The sequence below is a fragment of the Neoarius graeffei genome, chromosome 5 (genome assembly GCF_027579695.1).
Source record: "Neoarius graeffei isolate fNeoGra1 chromosome 5, fNeoGra1.pri, whole genome shotgun sequence".
NCBI classification, from domain to species: Eukaryota; Metazoa; Chordata; class Actinopteri; order Siluriformes; family Ariidae; genus Neoarius; species Neoarius graeffei.
The window spans coordinates 105,770,622-105,797,471 of NC_083573.1; the positions used below are offsets into that span (position 1 = coordinate 105,770,622).

At 41.2% G+C, this 26,850-nt stretch overlaps 1 protein-coding gene across 1 annotated transcript in view; it reads left to right on the plus strand.

Moving 5' to 3' along the window:
- col11a1a (collagen, type XI, alpha 1a) overlaps positions 1–26,850 on the plus strand; it is a 256,824-nt gene that overhangs the window by 130,874 nt on the left and 99,100 nt on the right. Inside the window, exons 29-36 of the mRNA XM_060922694.1 lie at positions 707–760; positions 976–1,083; positions 3,683–3,736; positions 10,258–10,311; positions 13,378–13,422; positions 19,064–19,117; positions 19,228–19,272; positions 22,729–22,782. Coding sequence (XP_060778677.1) covers positions 707–760; positions 976–1,083; positions 3,683–3,736; positions 10,258–10,311; positions 13,378–13,422; positions 19,064–19,117; positions 19,228–19,272; positions 22,729–22,782 — 468 coding nt within the window. The remainder of the gene's footprint in view (positions 1–706; positions 761–975; positions 1,084–3,682; positions 3,737–10,257; positions 10,312–13,377; positions 13,423–19,063; positions 19,118–19,227; positions 19,273–22,728; positions 22,783–26,850) is intronic.

Genomic DNA, 26,850 nt, shown 5'->3' on the forward strand with positions numbered 1-26,850 from the left:
TAAATGATTCCTAATTTGACACTTTGTTCATCGTAAATGATTCCTAATGTGACACTTTGTTCATCATAAATGATTCCTAATTTGACACTTTGTTCATCGTAAATGATTCCTAATTTGACACTTTGTTCATCGTAAATGATTCCTAATGTGACACTTTGTTCATCGTAATTGATTCCTAATTTGACACTTTGTTCATCGTAAATGATTCCTAATTTGACACTTCACTGTAAATGATTCCTAATTTGACACTTTGTTCATCGTAAATGATTCCTAATTTGACACTTTAATTCACTGTAAATTATTCCTAATTTGACACTTTGTTCATCGTAAATGATTCCTAATTTGACACTTTATTTCACTGTAAATGGTTCCTAATATGATACTTTGTTCATCGTAAATGATTCCTAATTTGACACTTTGTTCATCGCAAATGATTCTATAATCCCATGATTCTCATTGATTTCATTTACATGCATCATTTTATGGAAATAAAAGTTGAATAAGCTTATCAATATTATTACCCTGTAGCCTGTAGGAGGCAGCATGGTTCAACCTCCAACTCTGAACCTGGGTGCACTTACTTTTGCAAAACTCTAAAAGGAAATAGGAAGTGTGTATAGGATTAATTTTTTGTTGTTATTACAGTGTGTGTAAAAGTTGCATTGAGAGAAAATTAAATTAAATTCCGATAAATTTTTGTCCTCAGGGTGAAGATGGATTCCCCGGGTTTAAAGGAGACATGGGTCTCAAAGGAGACCGAGTGAGTACACGTATAAAAATAATCAAATAATATTAATCCCTGTATGAAATATCACATTGAGAGATACAGATTTTTGGATTGGATCCTTGTAATTTTGTTTAAAACTTTTGTGAAATATATGATTCCATACATCACTATTTAATTGTACATTGTACGGTATATAGCTGGTCTGTGTGTGTGTGTGTGTGTGTGTGTGTGCGTGTGTGTGTGTTTAGGGTGAGGTCGGATTGCTTGGACCCAGAGGCGAAGACGGTCCTGAGGGTCCTAAAGGTCGTGCTGGTCCTTCTGGTGAATCTGGACCCATGGGTCTGGCTGGAGAAAAGGTCCAAACTCCTAACTGCCTTCGACCAGAATTTTATGTCATACATTATTTAAAAACAGATCCAGATTATTCAGGTTATATTATTTGTGGCTCCGCCCCAAATCAGGTTTATACAGACATACCGGGAAAGTTTCTGTTTTAAAGAGAAAAATGGACAAATTCGCTCCAAACAACTGAATTTAAATAGAATCAGAATCAGCGCTCAGGTCGAGTTTCAGAAAAGTTCAGAGAAGTTGGAAAAAATGTTTCCATAAAGCACCACTCAGAAGTTTCACATGAACTCCGACACAATTATTCAATGTTGTGTATTTAAATCATTACTGACTTATTTGTACAATAATTACTCAAATTACTTTAATGTACAAACTAAAATGCACAAATGAATAATGACTTAAATTACTTTATAAATTGCTTAAACGTTTTAAACACAAACATTCTTTTAAAAAATCTTTTTTTTAAATTTTTTAATTTATTCCATTTGTGATTTGCACGTCATGCTTTCTGACTTTTTTTTCTAAAAATATATGTCTTAAAAAAGGATAAGGATAAGGCATTACATATTTTAAAAAAAAGAAATGAAGAAAACCCCTGTTAAAGGATATGGGACATGAAACATAAAAGCACGCTATATCAGTTTCTTTCCATTAAAAATATGAATTAATTGCATCGACAAATACAAAATCATCTATTAAATTCAGCAAAATTGTTATATTCGTGATGATTATATGACATTTCTGCTCGACTTCCGATATGCATTTTTTGCAACCGGAAGAGCCACTGTCACGTGATCATACGTCACAAAAACTTTCGGGCATAGCACAAGCGGGTAGATGAATGGAGAAGTGGATGACAAGAAAATTGTTTTTATAGTCTTTAACGTACATTGGACATCATACACTGGACATCATGGTGTATTGTGCTGCTTATGGTTGCAATAATTCCAATGGGAAATGCCCTGGAGTAAGTTTTTTTGCATTCCCCAAGGACCCGAAGCTGAGGAAAGTGTGGGCTCACCTGCGCATGCGCAGTAGGCTTCGCGCATGCGCAGTAGGCTTGGTAGGACAACTTTACAGAACACCTGTTGAAAAAACTTTGCACCTACTGTTTCCCACAAACTGTATTCGGACCATTTCACTGAGGATTCTTTCAACATTAATACTCAGGTACTGAGCGATATTAATTCATGAAACCGGAAGTATAAGGATGAGAAAAAAAAACAGTTTAAATCGGGAAGCTGTGCACATTTGCGCCAGGCTGCACAAATGTGCGCAGCTTCCCGATTTAAACTGTTTTTTTCTCATCCTTATACTTCATGTTTCATGAATTAATATCGCTATTTTTTTTTAAAAAATCGGATCTGCGCGATTCAGCCGTGAAAAAGGCGGCATCCGCCGAAAGGCGCGCTGTTTGCATCCCTGCACGGAGGCCAGGGGACAGGGCAGGAATATTTTTGTTGATATGAGTGATCCGGTGCGATTTCGCGACCCCCCTGTTGAAGACCTCTGCGCTAAGCGACTGAAAGCCGAGGTAAGGATTAGTATTATAATTTTGGGTGTATCAATTATTGATTATCATAATTCTGACTCGTTTCGCCATTTTGAATGTTTTCATCTTGGACTCTGGAAGCATTGTATCTCAATCAATCTCGAAAAATATCAGCAAAAAAAAACTAGCTTGCAACGGACTTTACCGAGATCTATGATGAACTTTCAATGTATGATACAAAAATAATACTTCTTTCAACAGATCATTAGCCTTTGAGCAGAATTGTTTTTAACTTACCAGGAAGTGTTATCGAGCCGACCGCTTTCAGTTTCATGGGGACTGAATGAACTCTCACTCTCAGAATCATCTGACCCGTCAGAGTAAAGACAAGATCCATGTTCATGTGAATTTCCAGCTATCGGTTCGAATTGATAGGGTCTAACTTCACATCTCTGTGAAACATCGGGAATGTCACTGTCGATGGTGTCCATTTCGGTAACCTGTTTACATTAGATTCCCAAGCGCTGGCTCCTTGGAAAGTTTTTGTGACGTCACGGGTCACGTGACCACCTAGCTCATTAACGAATCACGCTGATGTATAAAAAAACTTGAATAATGTGATGATTTTCACATTTTTGACGCCCTGCAGTGATTTAGATGGCATTTCTTATGTCCTTTATACATAATTATACCCAGAAAAAAATCCATGTCCCATGTCCTTTAAAATTCAGGTTTAAAATATTTGCTATTGATGAATCAAATTGAAAAAAAAAAAAAAAAAACAGTATTACAGTCGTGATATAGTAATATAGGAATAAATATATACTGTAGATCTTTAAAAAATGTTTTAGGAAAAGCTAGTGTTCGTCAGAGTCTGACACAACAATATTTTTTTACATTATTTGGGATTTTTTGGGGGAAATTTTTCAAAGATTCATCAGTGGCATGCTGCTTTGAGAAACAGCCAGGTGGTCTATACAGGACGTGACATCAGGATCAGGATTTGCGTTAACGTGGCGTGATCTGGAGCTGATGTACACCGAACAGTATCCTGGATTTTCCTACAAACAGCTTTAAACTGACTTATGTATGAGCTTCTGTTTTTTGTCGGGCAGGGTAAACTCGGAGTTCCCGGATTACCTGGATATCCAGGACGACAGGGACCGAAGGTATGTCCACTCCCTCTGCACTTCATTAGTGCCCTTATTTCATGTCCACTCTCTCATATCCTTGATGCAGTCGTGACTCATGGGTTGTGTAGCGACCAGAGTGTGATTTGGGGTCTGAGGTTGTATTTTTAAGTTAGTCAAGTCACGTCAAGTTTATTTCTATAGCGCTTTTAACATTAAGCATTGTTGCAAAGCAGCTTTACAGAATTTGAATGACTTAAAACATGAGCTAATTTTATCCCTAATCTATCTATAGTTTGTAACAGTGTTAATAAAAACAGCCCATCGTTATTGAAGTCATTATATTTCATTTCTCATCGCTGTTCACCTGTTTGACTGATGAGTTCAATTAAATAGGTTTCATCCAAAACTCAATAACTCAAAAACAGAGTACGTCTCTCAAAAACATCATCTTAAATCTAATATGTTCTGCCAGTGGAAAGTTCAGGAATAAAAAAATCCAATAAATAACCAGAGCATTACTGTACAAGTGTACATAATCACAATAATATTTGAATAATTGGATTATGTGCCTAAGGAAAAAAAAAAAAAAACAAGGCAGGTAAATCAAATTTATTTGGCATTTAAGAAGGTCTCTGTCTTCAAAAACAAAAATAGATTAGAAGTGTTAGTGAATAAGGATTAGGAATTAGTGATTAGGAGTTAGGGATTAGGGATTATGATTCGGGATTAAGGATTACAGTTAGGGGGTCATGGTTAGGGATTAGGGAATAGGTATTAGCAATTAGGAATTGGATATTAGTGATTAAGAATTTGTGATTAAGAGTTAGGGATTATAGATTAGGGATTAAGGATTGGAGTCATGGTTAGGGATTAGGGAATAGGTATTAGGAATTAGCAATTAGGGATTGGATATTAGTGATTAAGAATTTGTGATTAAGAGTTAGGGATTATAGATTAGGGATTAAGGATTGGAGTCATGGTTAGGGATTAGGGAATAGGTATTAGGAATTAGCAATTAGGGATTGGATATTAGTGATTAAGAATTTGTGATTAAGAGTTAGGGATTAAGGATTGGAGTCATGGTTAGGGATTAGGGAATAGGTATTAGGAATTAGCAATTAGGGATTGGATATTAGTGATTAAGGATTTGTGATTAAGGGTTAGGGATTATAGATTAGGGATTAAGGATTAGGGGGTCATGGTTAGGGATTAGGGAATAGTTATTAGGGATTGGATATCAGTGATTAGGCGTTAAGGATTATAGATTAGGGACTAGGGGTTATGATTTGGGGTTCATGAAAAAGCATTAGGGGATAGGTATTAGCAATTAGGGATTAGATATTTGTGATTAAGGATTAGTGATTAGGCATTAGGGATTAGAGGTTATAGATTAGGGATTAGGGGTTCATGATTCGGGCATAGGTATTAGGGATTAGAGATTAGTGATTAAGGATGAACAGTTAGGGGTTAGGGATAAGCAATTATGGATTAGAGATTAGGGGTCATGATTAGCGATTAGGGACTAGATATTAGTGATTAAGGATTAGTGATTAGGGGTTAGGGATTAGCGATTATAGATTAGGGATTAAGAATTAGGGGATCATGGTTAGTGATTAGGGAATATGTATTAGGGATTGGCAATTAGGGATTAGATATTAGTGATTAGGGGTTAGGGATTAGCGATTATAGATTAGGGATTAAGGATTGGGGGCTCATGGTTAGGTATTAGGGAATAGGTATTAGGGATTGGCAATTAGGGATTAGATATTAGTGATTGAGGATTAGTGATTATGATTTGGGGTTCATGATTAGATATTTGGGAATACATATTAGGAATTAGAGATTAGTGATTAAGGATGAGCAGTTAGGGGTTACGGATAAGTGATTATGGATTAGATATTATCGATTAGGGGTTAGAGATTTGTGATTAAGGGTTAGCAATTTGGGGATTAGAGGTTAGAGATTAGTTATTAAGGATTGATAATTGGGGTTTATGGGTTGGGGTAGAGTAATTAGCGATTAGAGGTTGGGGATTAGCAGTTAGAAGTTAGAAGTTAGGGATTAGGATTTAGGGGTTAAGCGAAAGGAGTTAGGAGAAAGATGGATGAGTGACGGTATCGTGGTAATGTTTGATTTCCCATCATCCCCTCAGACTGCTGAAATCCACTCCACCACATCACCAAATGTTTACATTTCCATGGGCTGTCATTGTACAGAGTTTCAGTGTTTATCACAGAGGTGGTGTTCAGCTGCTGCTGGCATTTCTGTAAAACACAGTGTGTGAGCTAAATCACAGCGCCGGTGTGTTGTGTAAATATGTAAATAAAGGAGGCTGTAAAACACTGCGTTGATCTGTTTTCTCTGCTCCAAATAACGCTGGCGGGAACGGAGAGCCGGGGTAAGATCATCCTTGTTCAGTCGGACACGGCGCATGCTCAAATCTCACTCTCAGTCTCCTGTACTGTGTGTGTGTGTGTGTGTGTGTGTGTGTTTATATCTTTGTGAGGACCAAGGATAGTAATATCATCCAGTTTTGACCTTGTGGGGACATTTATCTGGTTCACACAAGGAAAACCGTGGCTTTTTAAAAGAGCTGAAATGTTTCCGTTTCATTACTGAGGTTAAGGTTAGTGCTAGATGTTTAGATTTTAGGTGTAGCATAGCATTAACTAGCTGCATTAATAATTATGTCCTCATTTCCCTGAGGGAACCCTCCCAAAGGGATCAATAACGTTTTATCTAATCTAATCTAATCTAATCTAATCTAATCTAATCTAATCTAATCTAATCTAATTAGAAGGTCCTCACAAGGACAGTAAGACAGCCGTGTGTGTGTGCGTGTTTTGTACATTTGTGCAGGACCATTTCTGAAAAGTTAGGCGTCCTGGACAACAACTTTCTCCGAGGCCACACCTATCAAGCTGCTGTTGTCATAGCTCGTAGTAACAAGCTAGCAACTTGACGTATGATAGCCTAATCATTTTTTTCTCTAGATACGGGTTAGCTATCTAGTTAACCACTAATGCTTACATCAATGAGCGTAAGCAAGAAAGCAGACAAACTGACTCAGCGTTTTTCCACTCCGGAAAGATATGAAAGCTTCATCATTGCCACTTAATTAGTGTGTTATGCTAACATCTTACATAGCCAGAATCGCTTCACGGTAGATGCCGGTAGACGATTTGGGCCTTCCGGGTGTCAACTGGCACACATTCCAGACCCTTCCGTCAGAATACGTGAGAGCCAGGAGCTACCTTGACAACCAGGAGGGCGTGGCTTCCATCCCCGGAAAGTGTGGTTGTGTTGAAAATCGCCATGGGTCAAGCACCGGGTAAATTCATCTGTCACAACCATGAAGGCATCTGTGAGCATCCTTGAGGCTTACGTGGGCTGCCAGGGGTTACCATAGCATTCCATCGCAACCATCGAGCTCAAAATGTTCAGAGAGCAACATTCTGCAGAAAGTGAAAAGTTTACCTTGGGGGCGTGGCTTATTTCATCTTGCTGTAGCAATGCCGTGAAAACAGTAAAAACTGCCGTCATTGCCATAAGGCCATACGTCACTGTACGTCACCGCTGCTATTGTCAGTACCGTCATGGCTACCATGGCTTCATTTGCATATTTACTCTGCCCAAATTTATGCAACGAATCACCTTCAAAACATGCCGGAATGGACACATTCCACATCCCAGCTACGGTTCTCACGGATCAACCGGCTATGTGTGACCTCAGCATTATTCATGACATTAGTTAGCTAATATAGCTACGCAAGTTGTAGTTTCTTTTCTGTTCACACCGTAAGGGGGTGCGCTGTGGCTGCCTGTTACAGAAACCATTTCATCAAATGATGGTAATGTTAGCCATATCAGACGCTCGCTGTCCGTGCTGTGAAAATTGTGCATGCAGACGCTCATCTAAGTTTCCAAATCGGTCACTGCTTAACTCTTGAATATTTTCTATCGTGAATATGATCATTAAAAAGCTTATAATCTTTACTTTCCAAAGAAATGTACCTGGTTAAGATCAGTTCAGTACTTTGGGAGTAACGGCAGGTTGAAGTCGGTACAACAGAGTAAAAACTCTGCTCGCAGGACGTCGGGAAACTGCCGGTGCTTTTCTTTTTGAGTCACAGGAAAGCGGTCAGGCTCTCTCTCTCTCTCTCTCTCTCCTGATCGGTCTCCCACTGGATTACTCGTCAATATCAATCAGATCACTTTTATAGCGATGTTCTCTCGCTCTCACTGTTTCTGATGAAGGATTCAGCAACATTTTCCCTCTGCTAGTTTTGATGTTCTGATTCACGGGAGACTTTGAAGTGAGTTTTCATAGCTTTACCTACTTATTTTTTCACATCAAACTGATTCCTGTAAATAAATACGGTAACTATGTTAGAATATAACTGGGGTTATTTTGATGAAAAATATTGAGATCTTAGTGGTCAGAATGATATTTTAAAAAACCCTAAGTCAGAAACGTGAGTGTCAATTTCAGTTCAGGGAATGTGAATTGTTTATTGGATGTGGATCAGACAGTTTTTTCGAGGTTCGCCTTGAAAGCTGCGAATATTAATCAAAATAATCATTTGTATTTTTTTTGTGGTCCAGTTTCCATCAAATCCTGTGCTCTGATTGGTTGGCGAGCGGGTCCGTATCCTACGGTACGGACCCCAGTTACAGACCCCGGTTACGGACCTCTGGCGACTCGCTCGTTCACAACAACAACAAACATAGTAGCAATTTTTGTCAACATTTATTTTCGCATTTCTCAGGAGCATAGCATTAATTTTACAGCATGGATAGCGATAACGACAGTGTTCACAGCGAAAGCGAGTTTTACTACCCTGAGGAAGAAGAAATAAAAGAAAACATTTCAGGAGAAAGCTAAAAACCGCTAACTGTTGCTAACGCTGAGCAAAAACATGGCTGAATCCTGAATGACTCCTATTTGTATAAATAGGGGACTACATAGGCGGCAAAATGTAGTTTTTTTCCTGCCATGGAAGTGCACTTGTATACCGAGGAGGAAGCCATTTGCATTACAGCCTTGAATGAGGATTCAAAATGGCGGCTCGGCTCGGTTTTCCCTTTCCGGCGCTCTCGTTTTCTGTTAGAATTTGGTAAAGAAAAAAATAAATATATTATTTACCAGCTTAAGGTCGGTCCGTATGATGAAATACCGTGACCTCGGCCTTAAATACTGACCTCAGCCCAGAGGCCTCGCTCAGTACTTTCAAGACCTCGGTCACGGTATTTCACCATACGGACCTCCCAGCTGGTAAATAACATATATATATATATTCTTTCATATAAACACTAGTAGGCCCTACTGAGAAATACAAAAGCCTACAGAGCACAAAGAGGGGATTAGAAATAATCCTTTATTACTTTTTTTATTAAGTGTACCAATTTAACGTTTTAGCATAATTAATACTAATTAAATACTAATTTGCATCATTTATTTTTGCTAATTTTTCAAACTTTGTATTCAGTATACAACCATCTATGTTCCTGCCAATTTCCATTAAAATATCTTGAAAATTAGAAAAGTTATGAAGAAAAAACATTTGATCTCATTGGTTAATGAGGCCCATTTCAGACCATGTGATCCTCAGACAGAATATCACAGCCGTTTTCTAAAAATTAAGCCGCTTCTTCAATCTTTGATGTGTAATATCTGAAGAACAGATCAACGCATTTTAATTCTGTTCAAAAGTATGTTGTTCCGCATTCAATTCTGAAGCCAATGAGAGCAGTTTCAAGCAACCCGGGTTGAATTTGAATTTTCACCTGAGATGCCGAGTAATGTATATTTATTTGCAAATTTATTTTAAAAATCATGGTGTGGGCGGCACGGTGGTGTAGTGGTTAGCGCTGTCGCCTCACAGCAAGAAGGTCCGGGTTCGAGCCCCGTGGCCGGCGAGGGCCTTTCTGTGCGGAGTTTGCATGTTCTCCCCGTGTCCGCGTGGGTTTCCTCCGGGTGCTCCGGTTTCCCCCACAGTCCAAAGACATGCAGGTTAGGCTAACTGGTGACTCTAAATTGAGCGTAGGTGTGAATGTGAGTGTGAATGGTTGTCTGTGTCTATGTGTCAGCCCTGTGATGACCTGGCGACTTGTCCAGGGTGTACCCCGCCTTTCGCCCGTAGTCAGCTGGGATAGGCTCCAGCTCGCCTGCGACCCTGTAGAAGGATAATGAATGAAATCATGGTGTCCCCTCGTGGCCCGGGGTCCTAAAGCAAGCATTTGTGGCAAGAAACAGCCCTGCATTTGTGTGTGTGTGTCTATATAAATAGTTGTTTGTTCTGTGATCATGACTTCATTGAAAACTTTCCTCCTGCATCTCCAGACAGAACACGATAAAGCTCATATTCATAGTCATGATCACGAAGAACACTCGATTCTGATTGGTCAAATAAAGCATTCAAAGGTGTGGAGTTTGTTAAGTTTGACAGTGATGTTTTTACGCATAATGTGTTGGGGGGAAAACGTGTGTACTGTAATTGTATCAGTTGTATTTAAATTAGCATCCATCCCACTCGCTCTTCCACTCTGATCTGCAGGGTTCAACCGGATTCCCGGGATTCCCAGGAGCCAACGGAGAAAAGGGAGCCAGGGTAAGATGGGATTAGTACAGGAGAATGCACTCTGCATCTCACACACACACACACACACACACACACACACACACACACACACACGCGCGGGGCTCATTGATTCCCATCATGGAGGGATTTGAAAAGAAAGCATCACAACTGATCGATGCTTGAGAACAAAAGTCGCTGAATCACACGAACCAGAGGAAAAAGTCGATCGGTGGTGGGGAAGTGGAAAAGTGAACTGCTGTGCCTTGCTGGACATAATTTATGCTCATTTATACTAAACACATACACACACATACACATAGGCACCACCTGGGATTAGAGCCAGTGTTTACACACAGCACGCTGAGAGCGTTCCTGCCAGCGCTAGGACACCGCCATTACAGATGCAGCTGCTGTAGTGGAGCTAATTAATATATTTTCTCCTGATTTTTATCTGGTAAAGTCCAGAAATTATTACCAGTCTGAAAATATTTCTTAAAAAAAAAAAACTTGAGGTACCGTAATATTACTAACTAGTTATACCAAACAAACTAATCCGTTAAATCAGAACACGTCTGCGTTAGCTTAAATGCTAGCAGCCTCCATCTTGACCAACCATGACACTGTTACCTTAATTGTTATCGTAACTGTAGTGTGCTAATGGTCCACCCGTAACTTACACTTCTTCACAATGCTAGCTTAGCTTAATCTCTAAATTTACCACAGGAAGTTATTGTAACATGACCAGACGTCCTGGTTTGACCGGGACAGTCCCGATTTTGAGTTGCGTGTCCCCAGGCCCGACAAAGGTCCGTCGGGACGCTGAAATGTCCCGGTTTACACCAAACACGAACAAACTGTCCCGGTTACAGCGATCATATATAGCCAACGAGATGTCAATAAAGCTTCTCGCAATTCAGCATCAATGTGCGTGTGTGCGCAGTCAACCTTACAATGTATCTATTTGTACAATGTTATAATATAGAGGCCACGTTATAACATTTTTTTCCGCTAGCGGCTGTCAACTACTACGCAACAATGCCGAACGGATGAGCGCTGGGCGGAGATGTTCGCGCACTTCAAGAGTAGAGCGATTCCTTACAGCAATGTCAGCCAGCTTTGCCAGTTTGCCATGTGCCTACCTGGCACCAATGCTCCAGCTGAGCGAATATTTTCACTCATGAGCAACACCTGGACTGACGAGAGGAATCGCATGACCGCGCCTACTCTCGAAGCCTTGCTCATTACCCGGGCCAATTTCGACGATACTTGCTCGCAGTTTCCCAGCAGGCTCTCGGGCAATAAAGCGCTACTGGAGCAAATTCACTCATCATGTAAATATATGCAATAAAATGGCATCTTCTTTAGGGTGGGTGGCTGTGTTTCTGAAACATTTTTTGTTGTCTTTCACGTGTCTTTAATCTGTATCACAGATTGTCTTGGCTAGTTTGATGCTGTTGTCAACTCAGGGTTCACGTTTTCAAAATCGTTAATAGCCGACACTGGTTAAGATTAAACAGAGGCATTTTGGGTAAAGGTTCGGAGGTGACAACGATTAGGCCCATGCGCTCATTCCTGTTACAATGCATAGCCTATTGTTAAAAAAAAAAGTTAATCGCATAAAATGTTGATGTTGATATGCAAGCGATGCATTTTCTTGGCGTTTTCACAAAGGTGGAATAAATCAGTTGAAATTTAGGCTATTGGCCCATTCCCTATCATCACATCTACTGTCTGATTTTCTTACTTTAACTGAATTGTGATAGAAGTGCATGTAGAGAACAAGAAAATACTTGATTATTCTCTGAAATGTTGATGAAAGTGAGCTTCTACAGAATGATAATAGCACCTGTCTGAGCCGGTTTGAGCCGGCGCATGTTTACATCAAAACGCGTGCGCGTGCACGAGTATCACGGTCACGCGCAAAGTGTCCCGGTTTTAGACTCGGGAAATCCGGTCACCCTAAGTTATTGCTAGGTGGCTAATGTTATCAAAACATGTTATTAGGTTGATATAGTTCTCAAAGTAGCTAATTTCTCATAAACTAAAGCTAGATGCTAATTGCTGACGAGCCAAACACATGGCAGGAGGTTAATAGCGAAAGTTACCACAGGAAATAATTTCTACCGTAGATAGCCGTCACAGGTTATTTTTGCTCTACAAAGTTACATCGGAAAGTTATTTCCGACGAGCTAAAGTTACCAAAGGAAGCTATTTCTATCTAGCTAATGTCAAAATGGGATTTTGGTGCTACGTGGGTAAATTTAGCACAGAAGGTTATTTGTAGCTAGCTAGCTAAGTTACCACACAAGGCTATCACTGATTAGCAGAAGTTACCACAGGACATCATTGCTAATTAGCTGCACTGATCAAAAGAGATTATTGCTAATCGGCTATAGTTATGACAAGGTTATTTTCAGCTCGCTAAAGTTACCACAGGAAGTTATTGCTAGCTAGCTAAAGTTACTGCAGAAAGTTAATGCTAGGATAACCAAAGGGCAGGAAGGTATTGCTGGATAGCTAGATAATTTAGCTAACTCTAGCCTGCTAGTGCTAAACATTCAGAAACGTATACCAAATAAATAAGGCTTTATGACAGACTTTCAACTTGTTTTGTATAAATTAAAGGGACTAAAAACATTTGCGCCATTACTGCGATGAATTTCAGGTCTTTAATGAGTTCTCTTTGCCAAGGCGCGATCGATGTGCCATCATTCAATCAGGAACATGGTTTCTAACCTCACGAGAACGCAAACACAAATTAATGTAAAATGTAACGCAATGTAAACTGGAAAATAAACCCACAGTTTTTTTTATTTTTATTTTATTTTCACCATTGATTCCCAAACGTCATATTCATCTGTCATTAATGTTTAATAATGCTTTAGCAAAATGCCAAACATATGGCAAAATAGCAGCTAATGCAGTCGCAATCTGTTCAAGAAGAGATAGCAGGCGGCTAATGTTCTGAGAGAGAGTGTGTGTGTGTGCGTGCCAGCTTGGCGTTTTCTCAGCCCAGCTCCTGCCAGTACTATATCGAACCCCACCATTGATATTTTCCACACTCACTCCTTTCTTTTTTGTCTTTCTTTTTGAAAGGGAGTTGCAGGGAAATCCGGCCCGAGAGGACAGCGAGGTCCAACGGTAGGCTGTCTCTCTTCATGTCTGTGCATATGAAACATATACCTTTTATTAATATACAGTACCAGTCAAAAGTTTGGAAACGCCTCTAATTCAGTGTTTTTTCATTATTTTAAAATTTTCTGAATTGTAGATTAATACTAAAGTCAGTCATCGACATTATGAAGAAATATATATGGAATTATTTGGCAAACAAAAAAGTGTTAACTACGGAAGCCAAGAGAGGCCCTTCATATAATCCTTTTTTTTATTCACTTTGTTATCCCGAGATAACGACATAATTAATTCAGGATCTCGAGAAAACAACACAACTAATTCGAGATCTCGAGAAAATAAAACCGTTATTTCATGATCTCAGCTGGATCACTGTATCTCCGTCGGTAGAGACGAAGCCGGGCCAGTCTTCTGTGGAGGTGCCGCGGACTAATTTTGAAATTATCCCTTATTAAAAGACTTAATGCAATCTCTCCCTGTGTCAACCCCTGATCAAAATATTGCCTTATTAGGTGATCGATTATTCCAGACATTCTAATGACCAAAGTTGCGTCTATACAGAATGAGAAATAGCCCCAAAGTCAGCATATCACAAGTCTCGGCGCACCTGAATGAACCATTTCTCAGCCGTTTACTCGAGATCTTGAAATAACAGTTTCGTTTTCTCGAGATCTCAAATTAGTTGTGTTGTTTTCTCGAGATCCTGAATTAATTATGTCGTTATCTCGGGATAACAAGGTGAATAAAAAAAAAGGATTATATGAAGGGCCTCTCTCGGCTTCCGTAGTTAATCAAACCAGAATATGTTTTATATTTTAGATTCTTCAAAGTAGGCACCTTTTGCTTAGATGACAGCTTTGCACATCTTGGCATTTTCTCAGTCAGCTTTACGAGGTCGTCACCTGGAATGGCTTTCAGTTTACAGCTGTGCCTTGTCAAGAGTGAATTTCTTGACCTCTTCGTGTGTTTGAGACCATCAGTTGTGTTGTGAAGAGGTAGAGTTGGTATACAGTGAACGGCCCTATTTGAGTACTGTTCTAATCCATATTATGCCAAGAGCTACTCAACTAAGTAAAGAAAAACGGCAGTCCATCATCACTTTAAGAAATGAAGGTCAGTCAGTCCGAAAAAGTTTGGGATGAGTTGGACCGCAGAGTGAAGGCAAAGCAGCCAACGAGTGCTCAGCACCTCTGGGAACTCCTTCCAGACTGTTGGGAAACCATTTCGAGTGATGACCTCATGAAGCTGATTGAGAGAACGTCAAGAGTGTGCAAAGCTGTAATCAAAGCAAAAGGTGCCGACTTTAAGAATCTAAAATCTAAAACGTATTTTGGTTTGATTAACATTTTAAAGTTTACTAAAGGATTCTTTACGTGTTGCTGCATAGTCTGGATGACTTCAGTATTAATTTACAGTGTAGGAAAAAAAAATAAAAACATCGAATTTGAAAGTGTTTCCAAACTTTTGACTGGTACTGTGTGTCAAGTCAAGTTTATTTTTATAGCGCTTTTAACAATAGACATTGTCGCAAAGCAGCTTTACAGAAAATTAAAGACTTTAAACATGAGCTAATTTTATCCCTAATCTATCCCTGACGAGCACGCCTGTCTGTATAAATTAAACTGAAGACGCTCATCAACTCAGTTTATTGTAGACCTCCTTTAATACAGTTTAGTGTGATTCAATGATTAAGTACTGAATAAACATTTAAATTTTAAACGGGACATGTGGATATGCCACGCCTCCATCACTGCCACGCCACCATCACTGCCACACCTCCATCACTGCCACGCCTCCATCACTGCCACGCCTCAATCACTGTCATGCCTCCATCATTGCCACGCCTCCATCATTGCCACGCCTTAATCACTGTCACGCCTCCATCATTGCCAGGCCTCAATCACTGTCATGTACTGTCATGTCAGTACTGAATAAACATTTAAATTTTAAACGGGACATGTGGATATGCCACGCCTCCATCACTGCCACGCCTCCATCACTGCCACACTGTCATGCCTCCATCATTGCTACGCCTCCATCACTGCCACGCCTTAATCACTGTCATGCCTCCATCATTGCCATGCCTCCATCATTGCCACGCCTCAATCACTGTCATGCCTCCATGATTGCCACGCCTCAATCACTGTCATGCCTCCATCATTGCCACGCCTCCATCATTGCCATGCCTCCATCACTGTCATGCCTCCATCATTGCCACACCTCCATCATTGCCACGCCTCCATCACTGTCATACTTCCTACACTGTCACACCTTGTACACTATTACAGCTCCATAACTGTCACGCCTCCTACACTGTCACGCCTCCTACACTGTCACGCCTCCTACACTGCCATGCCTCCATCATTGCCACGCCTCCATCATTGCCATGCCTCAATCACTGTCATGCCTCCATCATTGCCATGCCTCAATCACAGTCATGCCTCCATCATTGCCACGCCTCCATCACTGCCATGCCTCCATCACTGCCATGCCTCCATCATTGCCACGCCTCCATCATTGCCATGCCTCCATCATTGCCACACCTCCATCATTGCCACACCTCCATCATTGCCATGCCTCAATCACTGTCATGCCTCCATCATTGCCATGCCTCCATCACTGTCATGCCTCCATCATTGCCACGCCTCCATCATTGCCACACCTCCATCATTGCCATGCCTTAATCATTGCCATGCCTCCATCATTGCCACACCTCCATCATTGCCATGCCTCCATCATTGCCATGCCTCCATCATTGCCACGCCTCCATCATTGCCACACCTCCATCATTGCCATGCCTCAATCACTGTCATGCCTCCATCATTGCCACGCCTCCATCATTGCCATGCCTCCATCATTGCCACGCCTCCATCACTGTCATACCTCCATCAATGCCACGCCTCCATCATTGCCACGCCTCCATCATTGCCATGCCTCAATCACTGTCATGCCTCCATCATTGCCACGCCTCCATCACTGCCATGCCTCCATCATTGTCATGCGTCCATCATTGCCACACCTCCATCATTGCCACGCCTCCATCATTGCCATGCCTCCATCATTGCCATGCCTCAATCACTGTCATGCCTCCATCATTGCCACGCCTCCATCATTGCCATGCCTCAATCACTGTCATACTTCCTACACTGTCACACCTCGTACACTATTACAGCTCCATAACTGTCGCACCTCCTACACTATGAGGACAGACAGAAAGGCCACAGTTTCTTTATTAACACTGGTACACACAGGCCTCAAACAGAAGCCACTCCTCCTTTATTGACATGAATAAACACAGAGAACACGCCTCCTTCACTGAAATAGATGCACACACTCCTTCAATGACACAAACAGACACATAGGCCACGCCTCCTTCACTGACACGAACAGACACAGAGGCCACACATAGAACACGCCTCCTTCACTGACACTAACGGATACATAGGCCACGCCTCCTTCACTGACACTAACAGACACATAGACCATGCCTCCTTCACTGACACTAACGGACACATAGGCCAAGCCTCCTTCACTGACACTAACAGACACATAGACCACGCCTCCTTCACTGACACTAACAGACACAGAGGCCACACATAGAACACGCCTCCTTCACTGACACTAACGGATACATAGGCCACGCCTCCTTCACTGACACTAACAGACACAGAGGCCACACATAGGCCACGCCTCCTTCACTGACACTAACAGACACATAGGCCACGCCTCCTTCAATGACACTAACAGACACATAGACCACGCCTCCTTCAATGACACAAACAGACACATAGGCCACGCCTCCTTCACTGACACGAACAGACACAGAGGCCACACATAGAACATGCCTCCTTCACTGACACTAACGGATACATAGGCCACGCCTCCTTCACTGACACTAACAGACACATAGACCATGCCTCCTTCACTGACACTAACGGACACATAGGCCAAGCCTCCTTCACTGACACTAACAGACACATAGACCACGCCTCCTTCACTGACACAGACACAGAGGCCACACATAGGCCACGCCTCCTTCACTGACACTAACAGACACATAGACCACGCCTCCTTCACTGACACTAACAGACACAGAGGCCACACATAGGCCACGCCTCCTTCACTGACACTAACAGACACATAGACCACGCCTCCTTCACTGATACTAACAGACACATAGACCACGCCTCCTTCACTGACACTAACAGACACATAGACCACGCCTCCTTCACTGATACTAACAGACACAGGGGCCACGCTTCCTTCTCTGGCACTAACACACACAGAGCCCACACACAGACCACACCTCTTTCACCAACACCAACACTCAGAGAGGTCATGCAGAGGCCACACCTCCTTCACTGACACTAACAAATACAGGCCACACATAGAGGCCACGCCTCCTTCACTGACACTGATTGACACTGAAGTCACGCCTCCTTCATTGACACTAACAGGCACAGAGGTCACGCAGGGGCCACACCTCTTTCATTGACACTGATTGACAAAGAAGTCACACCTCCTTCATTGACACTGATAGACACAGAGGCCACGCCTCTTTTCTGTCACTGACACATGTAAATGAATATGTACACTGGTGTGAAAAAGTGTTTGCCCCCTTCCTGATTTCTTATTTTTTTGCATGTTTGTCACACTTAAATGTTTCAGATCATCAAACAAATTTAAATATTAGACAAAGATAACACAAGTAAACACTAAATGCAGTTTTTAAATGAAGGATTTTATTATTAAGGGAAAAAAATCCAAACCTATATGACCCTGTGTGAAAAGGTGATTGTGGTGCAAAAGTAACACAGCATTTCAGAAAAGGAACACCATCCCAACAGTAAAACATGGTGGTGGTGGTAATGTGATGGTCTGGGGCTGTTTTGCTGCTTCAGTTCCTGGAAGACTTGCTGTGGTAAATGGAGCCATGAATTCTGCTGTCGACCAAAAAATCCTGAAGGAGAATGTCCGGCCATCTGTTCGTGACCTCCAGCTGAAGCGCACTTGGGTTCTGCAGCAAGACAATGATCCAAAACACACCAGCAAGTCCAACTCTGAACGGCTTAAGAAAAACAAAATGAAGACTTTGGAGCGGCCGAGTCAAAGTCCTGACCTGAGTCCGATTGAGATGCTGTGGCATGACCTTAAAAAGGCGGTTCATGCTCGAAAACCCTCCAATGTGGCTGAATTACAACAATTCTGCAAAGCTGAGTGGGCCAGAATTCCTCCACAGCGCTGTAAAAGACTCACTGCCAGTTATCGCAAACGCTTGATTGCAGTTATTGCTCCTAAGGGTGGCCCAACCCGTTATTAGGTTTAGGGGACAATCACTTTTTCACACAGGGTCATGTAGGTTTGGATTTTTTTTTCCCTTTTAATAATAAAAAACTTCATTTAAAAACTGCATTTAGTGTTTAATTGTGTTATCTTTGTCTCATATTTAAATTTGTTTGATAATCTGAAACATTTAAGTGTGACAAACATGCAAAAAATAAGAAATCAGGAAGGGGGCAAACACTTTTTCACACCAGTGTATGTGTTATATGTAAAATAAAAAAACATAGTAATGGAATATTTTATGTAGGATATAGTATTTGATATGAATTATCCTCATGATGTGTGTGTGTGTGTGTCCTGACCTCAGGGTCCGCGGGGCGCTCGGGGTGCCAGAGGTCCAACTGGAAAGCCAGGTCCTAAGGTAACAACACACACTGAGTTCTTGTTGTTCAGTTGTATATTTCTGCATATTTTGTATGCCTACTCTGACTCCTCTCTCTCTCTCTCTCTCTCTCTCGCTCTCTTTTTCAGGGTACATCGGGTAATGATGGTCCACCTGGCCCACCTGGAGACAGAGTAAGTGCTACCCATAATGCAGTGCAGCAGGATGCCCACATTAACTTTGCATGTAGACCACAGCCAAACGCCTACTGCAGATTTATGAAGGGATTTACAACCCCGATTCCAAAAAAGTTGGGACAAAGTACAAATTGTCAATAAAAACAGAATGCAATGATGTAGAAGTTTCAAAATTCCATATTTTATTCAGAATAGAACATCGATGACATATCAAATGTTTAAACTGAGAAAATGTATCATTTAAAGAGAAAAATTAGGTGATTTTAAATTTCATGACAACAACACATCTCAAAAAAGTTGGGACAAGGCCATGTTTACCACTGTGAGACATCCCCTTTTCTCTTTACAACAGTCTGTAAACGTCTGGGGACTGAGGAGACAAGTTGCTCAAGTTTAGGGATAGGAATGTTAACCCATTCTTCTCTAATGTAGGATTCTAGTTGCTCAACTGTCTTAGGTCTTTTTTGTCGTATCTTCCGTTTTATGATGCGCCAAATGTTTTCTATGGGTGAAAGATCTGGACTGCAGGCCGGCCAGTTCAGTACCCGGACCCTTCTTCTACGCAGCCATGATGCTGTAATTGATGCAGTATGTGGTTTGGCATTGTCATGTTGGAAAATGCAAGGTCTTCCCTGAAAGAGACGTCGTCTGGATGGGAGCATATGTTGCTCTAGAACCTGGATCTACCTTTCAGCATTGATGGTGTCTTTCCAGATGTGTAAGCTGCCCATGCCACACGCACTAATGCAACCCCATACCGTCAGAGATGCAGGCTTCTGAACTGAGCACTGATAACAACTTGGGTCGTCCTTCTCCTCTTTAGTCCGAATGACACGGCGTCCCTGATTTCCATAAAGAACTTCAAATTTTGATTCGTCTGACCACAGAACAGTTTTCCACTTTGCCACAGTCCATTTTAAATGAGCCTTGGCCCAGAGAAGACGTCTGCGCTTCTGGATCGTGTTTAGATACGGCTTCTTCTTTGAACTATAGAGTTTTAGCTGGCAACGGCGGATGGCACGGTGAATTGTGTTCACAGATAATGTTCTCTGGAAATATTCCTGAGCCCATTTTGTGATTTCCAATACAGAAGCATGCCTGTATGTGATGCAGTGCCGTCTAAGGGCCCGAAGATCACGGGCACCCAGTATGGTTTTCCGGCCTTGACCCTTACGCACAGAGATTCTTCCAGATTCTCTGAATCTTTTGATGATATTATGCACTGTAGATGATGATATGTTCAAACTCTTTGCAATTTTACACTGTCGAACTCCTTTCTGATATTGCTCCACTATTTGTCGGCGCAGAATTAGGGGGATTGGTGATCCTCTTCCCATCTTTACTTCTGAGAGCCGCTGCCACTCCGAGATGCTCTTTTTATACCCAGTCATGTTAATGACCTATTGCCAATTGACCTAATGAGTTGCAATTTGGTCCTCCAGCTGTTCCTTTTTTGTACCTTTAACTTTTCCAGCCTCTTATTGCCCCTGTCCCAACTTTTTTGAGATGTGTTGCTGTCATGAAATTTCAAATGAGCCAATATTTGGCATGAAATTTCAAAATGTCTCACTTTCGACGTTTGATATGTTGTCTATGTTCTATTGTGAATACAATATCAGTTTTTGAGATTTTGTAAATTATTGCATTCCGTTTTTATTTACAATTTGTACTTTGTCCCAACTTTTTTGGAATCGGGGTTGTATTTCGTACAGCATCAGTCTCATTTCATATTCTGAGAAACATCCGTTCCTCACTAACCTTTGCTGCTCATTCATGGAATAATCCATGCTGCAGCGGTGTACACTAGTCCCTTTTCAAATAATAATAATACCAGTACGTACTGTATGTTGTGTGTGTGTTTCAGCTACTCTTTCTCACTCTTTAAAGCAATAACCATAACGAGACCACTTTCAAATATACGTTTATTTCGCAATGGATGTGAAATTTGCTAGCTCCGCCCCAAACAGGAGGGGTCTATTCAGATTTCACGGCTAAACAGCAAACCAACCCAGAACTACGTCTAGATTCAACCGATCCATACTTGTTAAATTTGTGATCATGCTCTCGCTGTTGGGGCGGCACAGTGGTGTAGTGGTTAGCGCTGTCGCCTCACAGCAAGAAGGTCCGGGTTCGAGCCCCGTGGCCGGCGAGGGCCTTTCTGTGCGGAGTTTGCATGTTCTCCCCGTGTCCGCGTGGGTTTCCTCCGGGTGCTCCGGTTTCCCCCACAGTCCAAAGACATGCAGGTTAGGTTAACTGGTGACTCTAAATTGAGCGTAGGTGTGAATGTGAGTGTGAATGGTTGTCTGTGTCTATGTGTCAGCCCTGTGATGACCTGGCGACTTGTCCAGGGTGTACCCCGCCTTTCACCCGTAGTCAGCTGGGATAGGCTCCAGCTTGCCCGCGACCCTGTAGAACAGGATAAAGCGGCTAGAGATAATGAGATGAGATGAGGTGTAGCTGATATATAGCTGGAACTCTATAAACAAGACGAAGCATCAGGAATCGTAACATTTCCCTCAGACTTCGCAGTGTTCTACAAATTTTAACGTAGCTATAAATGGATAAAAAAATGGATCTTTCATACATTTAAAAAAAAAAACAATTGTTAGCGACTTGCTGTAGGGTAAGAGGAATAAAACATTCCATGAAATGCTGTTACTGGAAAAAAATGCAACTTTGGTAATTAATTCCGAGAGATTTATTTTGTTATCAGTCCACGACTCGAAGTGATTCCTTATTTAACCGCAAGCAGAAAGTTATTTGATGAACCAGCGTCAGTATCGAGGTCATAGCAGTTAACTCTGTGTGTGTGGGGGTGATTAGCTTTTCCAAATGTTCTCAATTTCGTTTCTCTTTATTTCACGCTTTCTTGTGCGTCTAGCTTTAAAACCTTTTATATCCGTTGTGTGAGATTTTGACTTCTGAAGCCGTTCTGATCGTTTCTGAATCGCGACGTCGAACAAAAACACGCTCAAACGGAGCGAGACACCAAACCATACCGTGACATGTTCTCGTAATCACTGAGGTTTTTAATTAAGATGCGCATCTTTATTACCAACACAGTGCAGCGCGTGTTGTATTCGCATCTCATTTGCATGTTTAACATCATCCGTAATGATTCATATTGACGTGTTGATGGTACGTAACAACACTTTCGGCACTTTTCCCTGTCAGGCTGTGATAGCGTGGAGTTTATCCTGTTTAACCTCATTTATCACGCCCGATTCAGCTCATTAGCTAATCAACGTGCTGTTAATGAGACAATTTGTGTGTGTTCGAGCTGAGATAACGTTAAACTCTCCTGACGTGGCTGTTTTAAACGACCTAACGAATCTCGGGCTTTGATAACCGTATACGCAGTGCGTCTTACTAGTCTGGGTTTATCAGTGCAAGCGTATGCTTTAAAAAACCGTGTGTATTCTTATTGGTAACATTCTGAACTGTCTGCTTTAGGGACCTCAAGGACCTCAGGGCCCCGTCGGTTTCCCAGGACCAAAGGGTCCCCCTGTGAGTACCGCTATATTCTCATATCAGTGTTTTTTTTTTTTTTTTTATTTTAATGATGCATTTGATTATGGTTTTATATATATATATATATATATATATATATATTTTTTTTTTTCATTATATACAGAGTGTGTCACATTAAATATTGTTTTTCTGTCATGTATCAAATATATTTACATTTTATTTCTTGTTCTCACCGGGCTACATGTCAGATTCGCCTTTAGAAAAAAAATCTGAAGGTTGTTTTGAGATTTAAACCCTGAATACAAATCTCAAACATTGAACTCTCATGTAAATTTGGTGAAAACTGAAGTATCTGTGATTCCTCGGAGGGGGAGAAAGGCTTTTATATAACTTTACAAACATGCGCTGGAGTAAAAGAGTTCAAAAGGAGTTTCTGACACTTTTTAAACTCCACATGGGTTTGAGTTCAGCAGCTGGAGAGAAACGGTGCGTTAAAAACTCTAAACATGATCACAGGGGCTGAAATAAGATTGTGAGTCTGATCCAAGCAGTCTGATGTGGTAATAATCCAGTTTAGTGTAAATACAGAGGGGCGATTCTTCAGTAGAGAGACCAAAATTATGAAATTATTAAACTTGCCTTAACTTGGCAGCTCAGCGATGTTGCTAAAGTACACTCAAAAAAATAATTGACCCTAAAAAATAGACTTTATGTAATTTAATCACATGACAATTTTCCATGTAATTCTATCACATAAACTTTAAGTAAATGCCGAGCTTTGTGGTACACGTTTCAACCATGTTAAAGTAATGCAAATAAATTACATAATGGTTATGGATTTTTTTTTAAATAAACCTTATGTGGATAAATGGACTCAATGTTTTTTTTTTTAAGATATTTTTGGGCTTTATTATTGGATAGGACAGTGTAGAGACAGGAAATGAGCAGGAGAGAGAGACGGGGAGGGATCGGGAAATGACCTCGGGTCGGAATCGAACCCGGGTCCCCGGATTTATGGTATGGCGCCTTATCCACCTAAGCCACGACGCCCCCATGAGTCAATGGCGAAATTAAAATGATTTTTTGATTCCGCTTGAATTGTGACATGAATTTCACATATCTTGTTTCTGAAATTTTAAATATAATTATTTGTACCAATAAGGTCACGATTTAGTAGGAAGAAGTTTGACTCAATGACTGAAAATGTTGCCACCTGCCATCTACTGTGCGGGAGTGTGATGTGCATGTCAGTCCCTACGAGATCTCATCAAGTAAAGTATACATGATTTGTTTAGATATAGTTCGTAGTAGGCCAGTTCAAATAGCGTTTATATGATTTAATTGAATATATTTTCAATTTTATAAACTTTACTTAAATTTTATGTGTAACTATTTCTTAATATTTACCTGTTACCAATAATCATTTTTTTGAGTGTATGGAATCTGAGACAAAATGGACTGAAAACCATATTTTATATATATATATATATATACAGTGGAGGAAATAATTATTTGATCCCTTGCCCCTTGCTGATTTTGTAAGTTTGCCCACTGGCAAAGAAATGAACAGTCTATAATTTTAAGGGTAGGTTTATTTTAAGAGTGAGAGACAGAATATCAAAAAGAAAATCCAGAAAATCACATTTTATAAAATATATAAATTGATTTGCATTTCATTGAGTGAAATAAGTATTTGATCCCCTACCAACCATTAAGAGTTCTGGCTCCCACAGACCAGTTAGACACTCCTAATCAACTCGTTACCTGCATTAAAGACAGCTGTCTTAAATTGACACCTGTATAAAAGACACCAGTCCACAGAATCAATCAATCAGACTCCAACCTCTCCAGCATGGGCAAGACCAAAGAGCTGTCTAAGGATGTCAGGGACAAGATTGTAGAGCTGCACAAGGCTGGACTGGGCTACAAAACCATAAGCAAGAAGCTGGGTGAGAAGGAGACAACTGTTGGTGCAATAGTTCGAAAATGGAAGAAATACAAAATGACCATCAATCGACCCCGGTCTGGGGCCCCACGCAAGATCTCACCTTGTGGGGTATCAAGGATCACGAGAAAGGTGAGAGATCAGCCTAGAACTACATGGGAGGAGCTTGTGAATGATTTTAAGGCAGCTGGGACCACAGTCACCAAGAAAACCATTGGTAACACATTACGCCGTAATGGATTAAAATCCTGCAGTGCCGCAAGGTCCCCCTGCTCAAGAAGGCACATGTGCAGGCCCGTCTGAAGTTTGCTAATGAACACCTGAATGATTCTGAGAGTGATTGGGAGAAGGTGCTGTGGTCAGATGAGACCAAAATCGAGCTCTTTGGCATTAACTCAACTCCCGTGTTTGGAGGAAGAAAAATGCTGACTATGACCCGAAGAACACCATCCCCACTGTCAAGCATGGAGGTGGAAACATTATGCTTTGGGGGTGTTTCTCTGCTAAGCGCACAGGACTACTTCACCGCATCAACAGAAGAATGGACACAGCCATGTACTGTAAAATCCTGAGCGACAACCTCCTTCCCTCTGCCAGGACACTGAAAATGGGTCGTGGATGGGTCTTCCAGCATGACAATGACCCAAAACATACAGCCAAGGCAACAAAGGAGTGGCTCAAGAAGAAGCACATTAAGGTCATGGAGTGGCCTCGCCAGTCTCCGGACCTTAATCCCATAGAAAACCTATGGAGGGAGCTGAAGCTCCGAGTTGCAAAGCGACAGCCTCAAAACCTTAATGATCTAGAGATGATCTGCAAAGAGGAGTGGACCAAAATTCCTCCTGACATGTGCGCAAACCTGGTCATCAACTACAAGAAACGTCTGACCGCTGTGCTTGCCAGCAAGGGTTTTGCCACCAAATACTAAGTCTTGTTTGCTAGAGGGTTCAAATACTTATTTCACTCAAAGAAATGCAAATCAGTTTATATCTTTTAAAATAAACCTACCCTTAAAATTATAGACTGTTCATTTCTTTGTCAGTGGACAAACTTACAAAATCAGCAAAGGATCAAATAATTATTTCCTCCACTGTATATATATATCTCATCACCCTGATTATACTAATGTCGCTTCAGAGAAATCTTGGTTCGAATTTTAAGAAATGAAGGTTCAGGGTTTTTTTCTGATGTAATTCTGTTACTGCCTTTTTTTTCTTTCCTCATAAAAGATTTTGCATTCAGAGTTAAGCATAAATAATTTTTCTATGCTGTTTTAAGGTAAAAAAAAACATACAGTGTGAAATTTTTATTTAAAGCTAGACGGCCTTTCAATTTCATAAAATCGGTGAAATTTAGTTCCGTCTGAAATGTGGTCACTGTAATAGATGTTTATTTCTATAATATCTCACAAAATATCAGGCCATTCTGTGGCTGGGAATTAATTTAATTTGAGGGGATTAAAGCAAATAATGTGCATGAAATCGCTCGCTTCGTGCAGTCGAGCAGACAGAGGAAGTCCGTGTGCGCATGCGCATGTGCAGGTTTCCCTTTGAGCGTGCACTGACAGTTCCATCATTCTGTCGCTAAACGAACAGCTGATCACACCGAGGTGCTCGCTGAGCGCCCATATTTATTAGTTTGGTCCTGCGTTTCCTTTCCTTCGTATATAACATAACGTCTTTTCTTCTCGCTTTCTTTCCGTTACTGTAGTCGGTCTTTCACGTTTCATTCGCACACTCACGTCCTCCATTTTTCTCTCCTGTTTCAAATTTGTATCCCACAATGCCTTGCGCAAACGGGGAAAGCCCAGCACGTGATGTCATGCATTACGTAGTATCTTGAATTGGGTCATGGTGAAGCATAGCCTGGCTAACGCGACTTCAAAGCTCTCCGAGCATTTGGTCTGGCCAAGATATTAAGCCCAACCGTTTCCCAGAGCCCATGGTTGACCCGCCTCCCTGAAATGCCTCAGTTTGCTACTGGTCAAAGCCAGAAAAGGCTGTGACGAAGCTTAAACCAATCACATCACTCTTTCCTCTGACGTATGTGACGTGACGGGGCTAACTGGTAGATTAAACTCTTACCGAAGCCGGTCGGGAGCAAGGCGAAAACGTCCTTCCTTTCAATAAATACCTCCAGGGCTGCTCTTTACTCCGTTT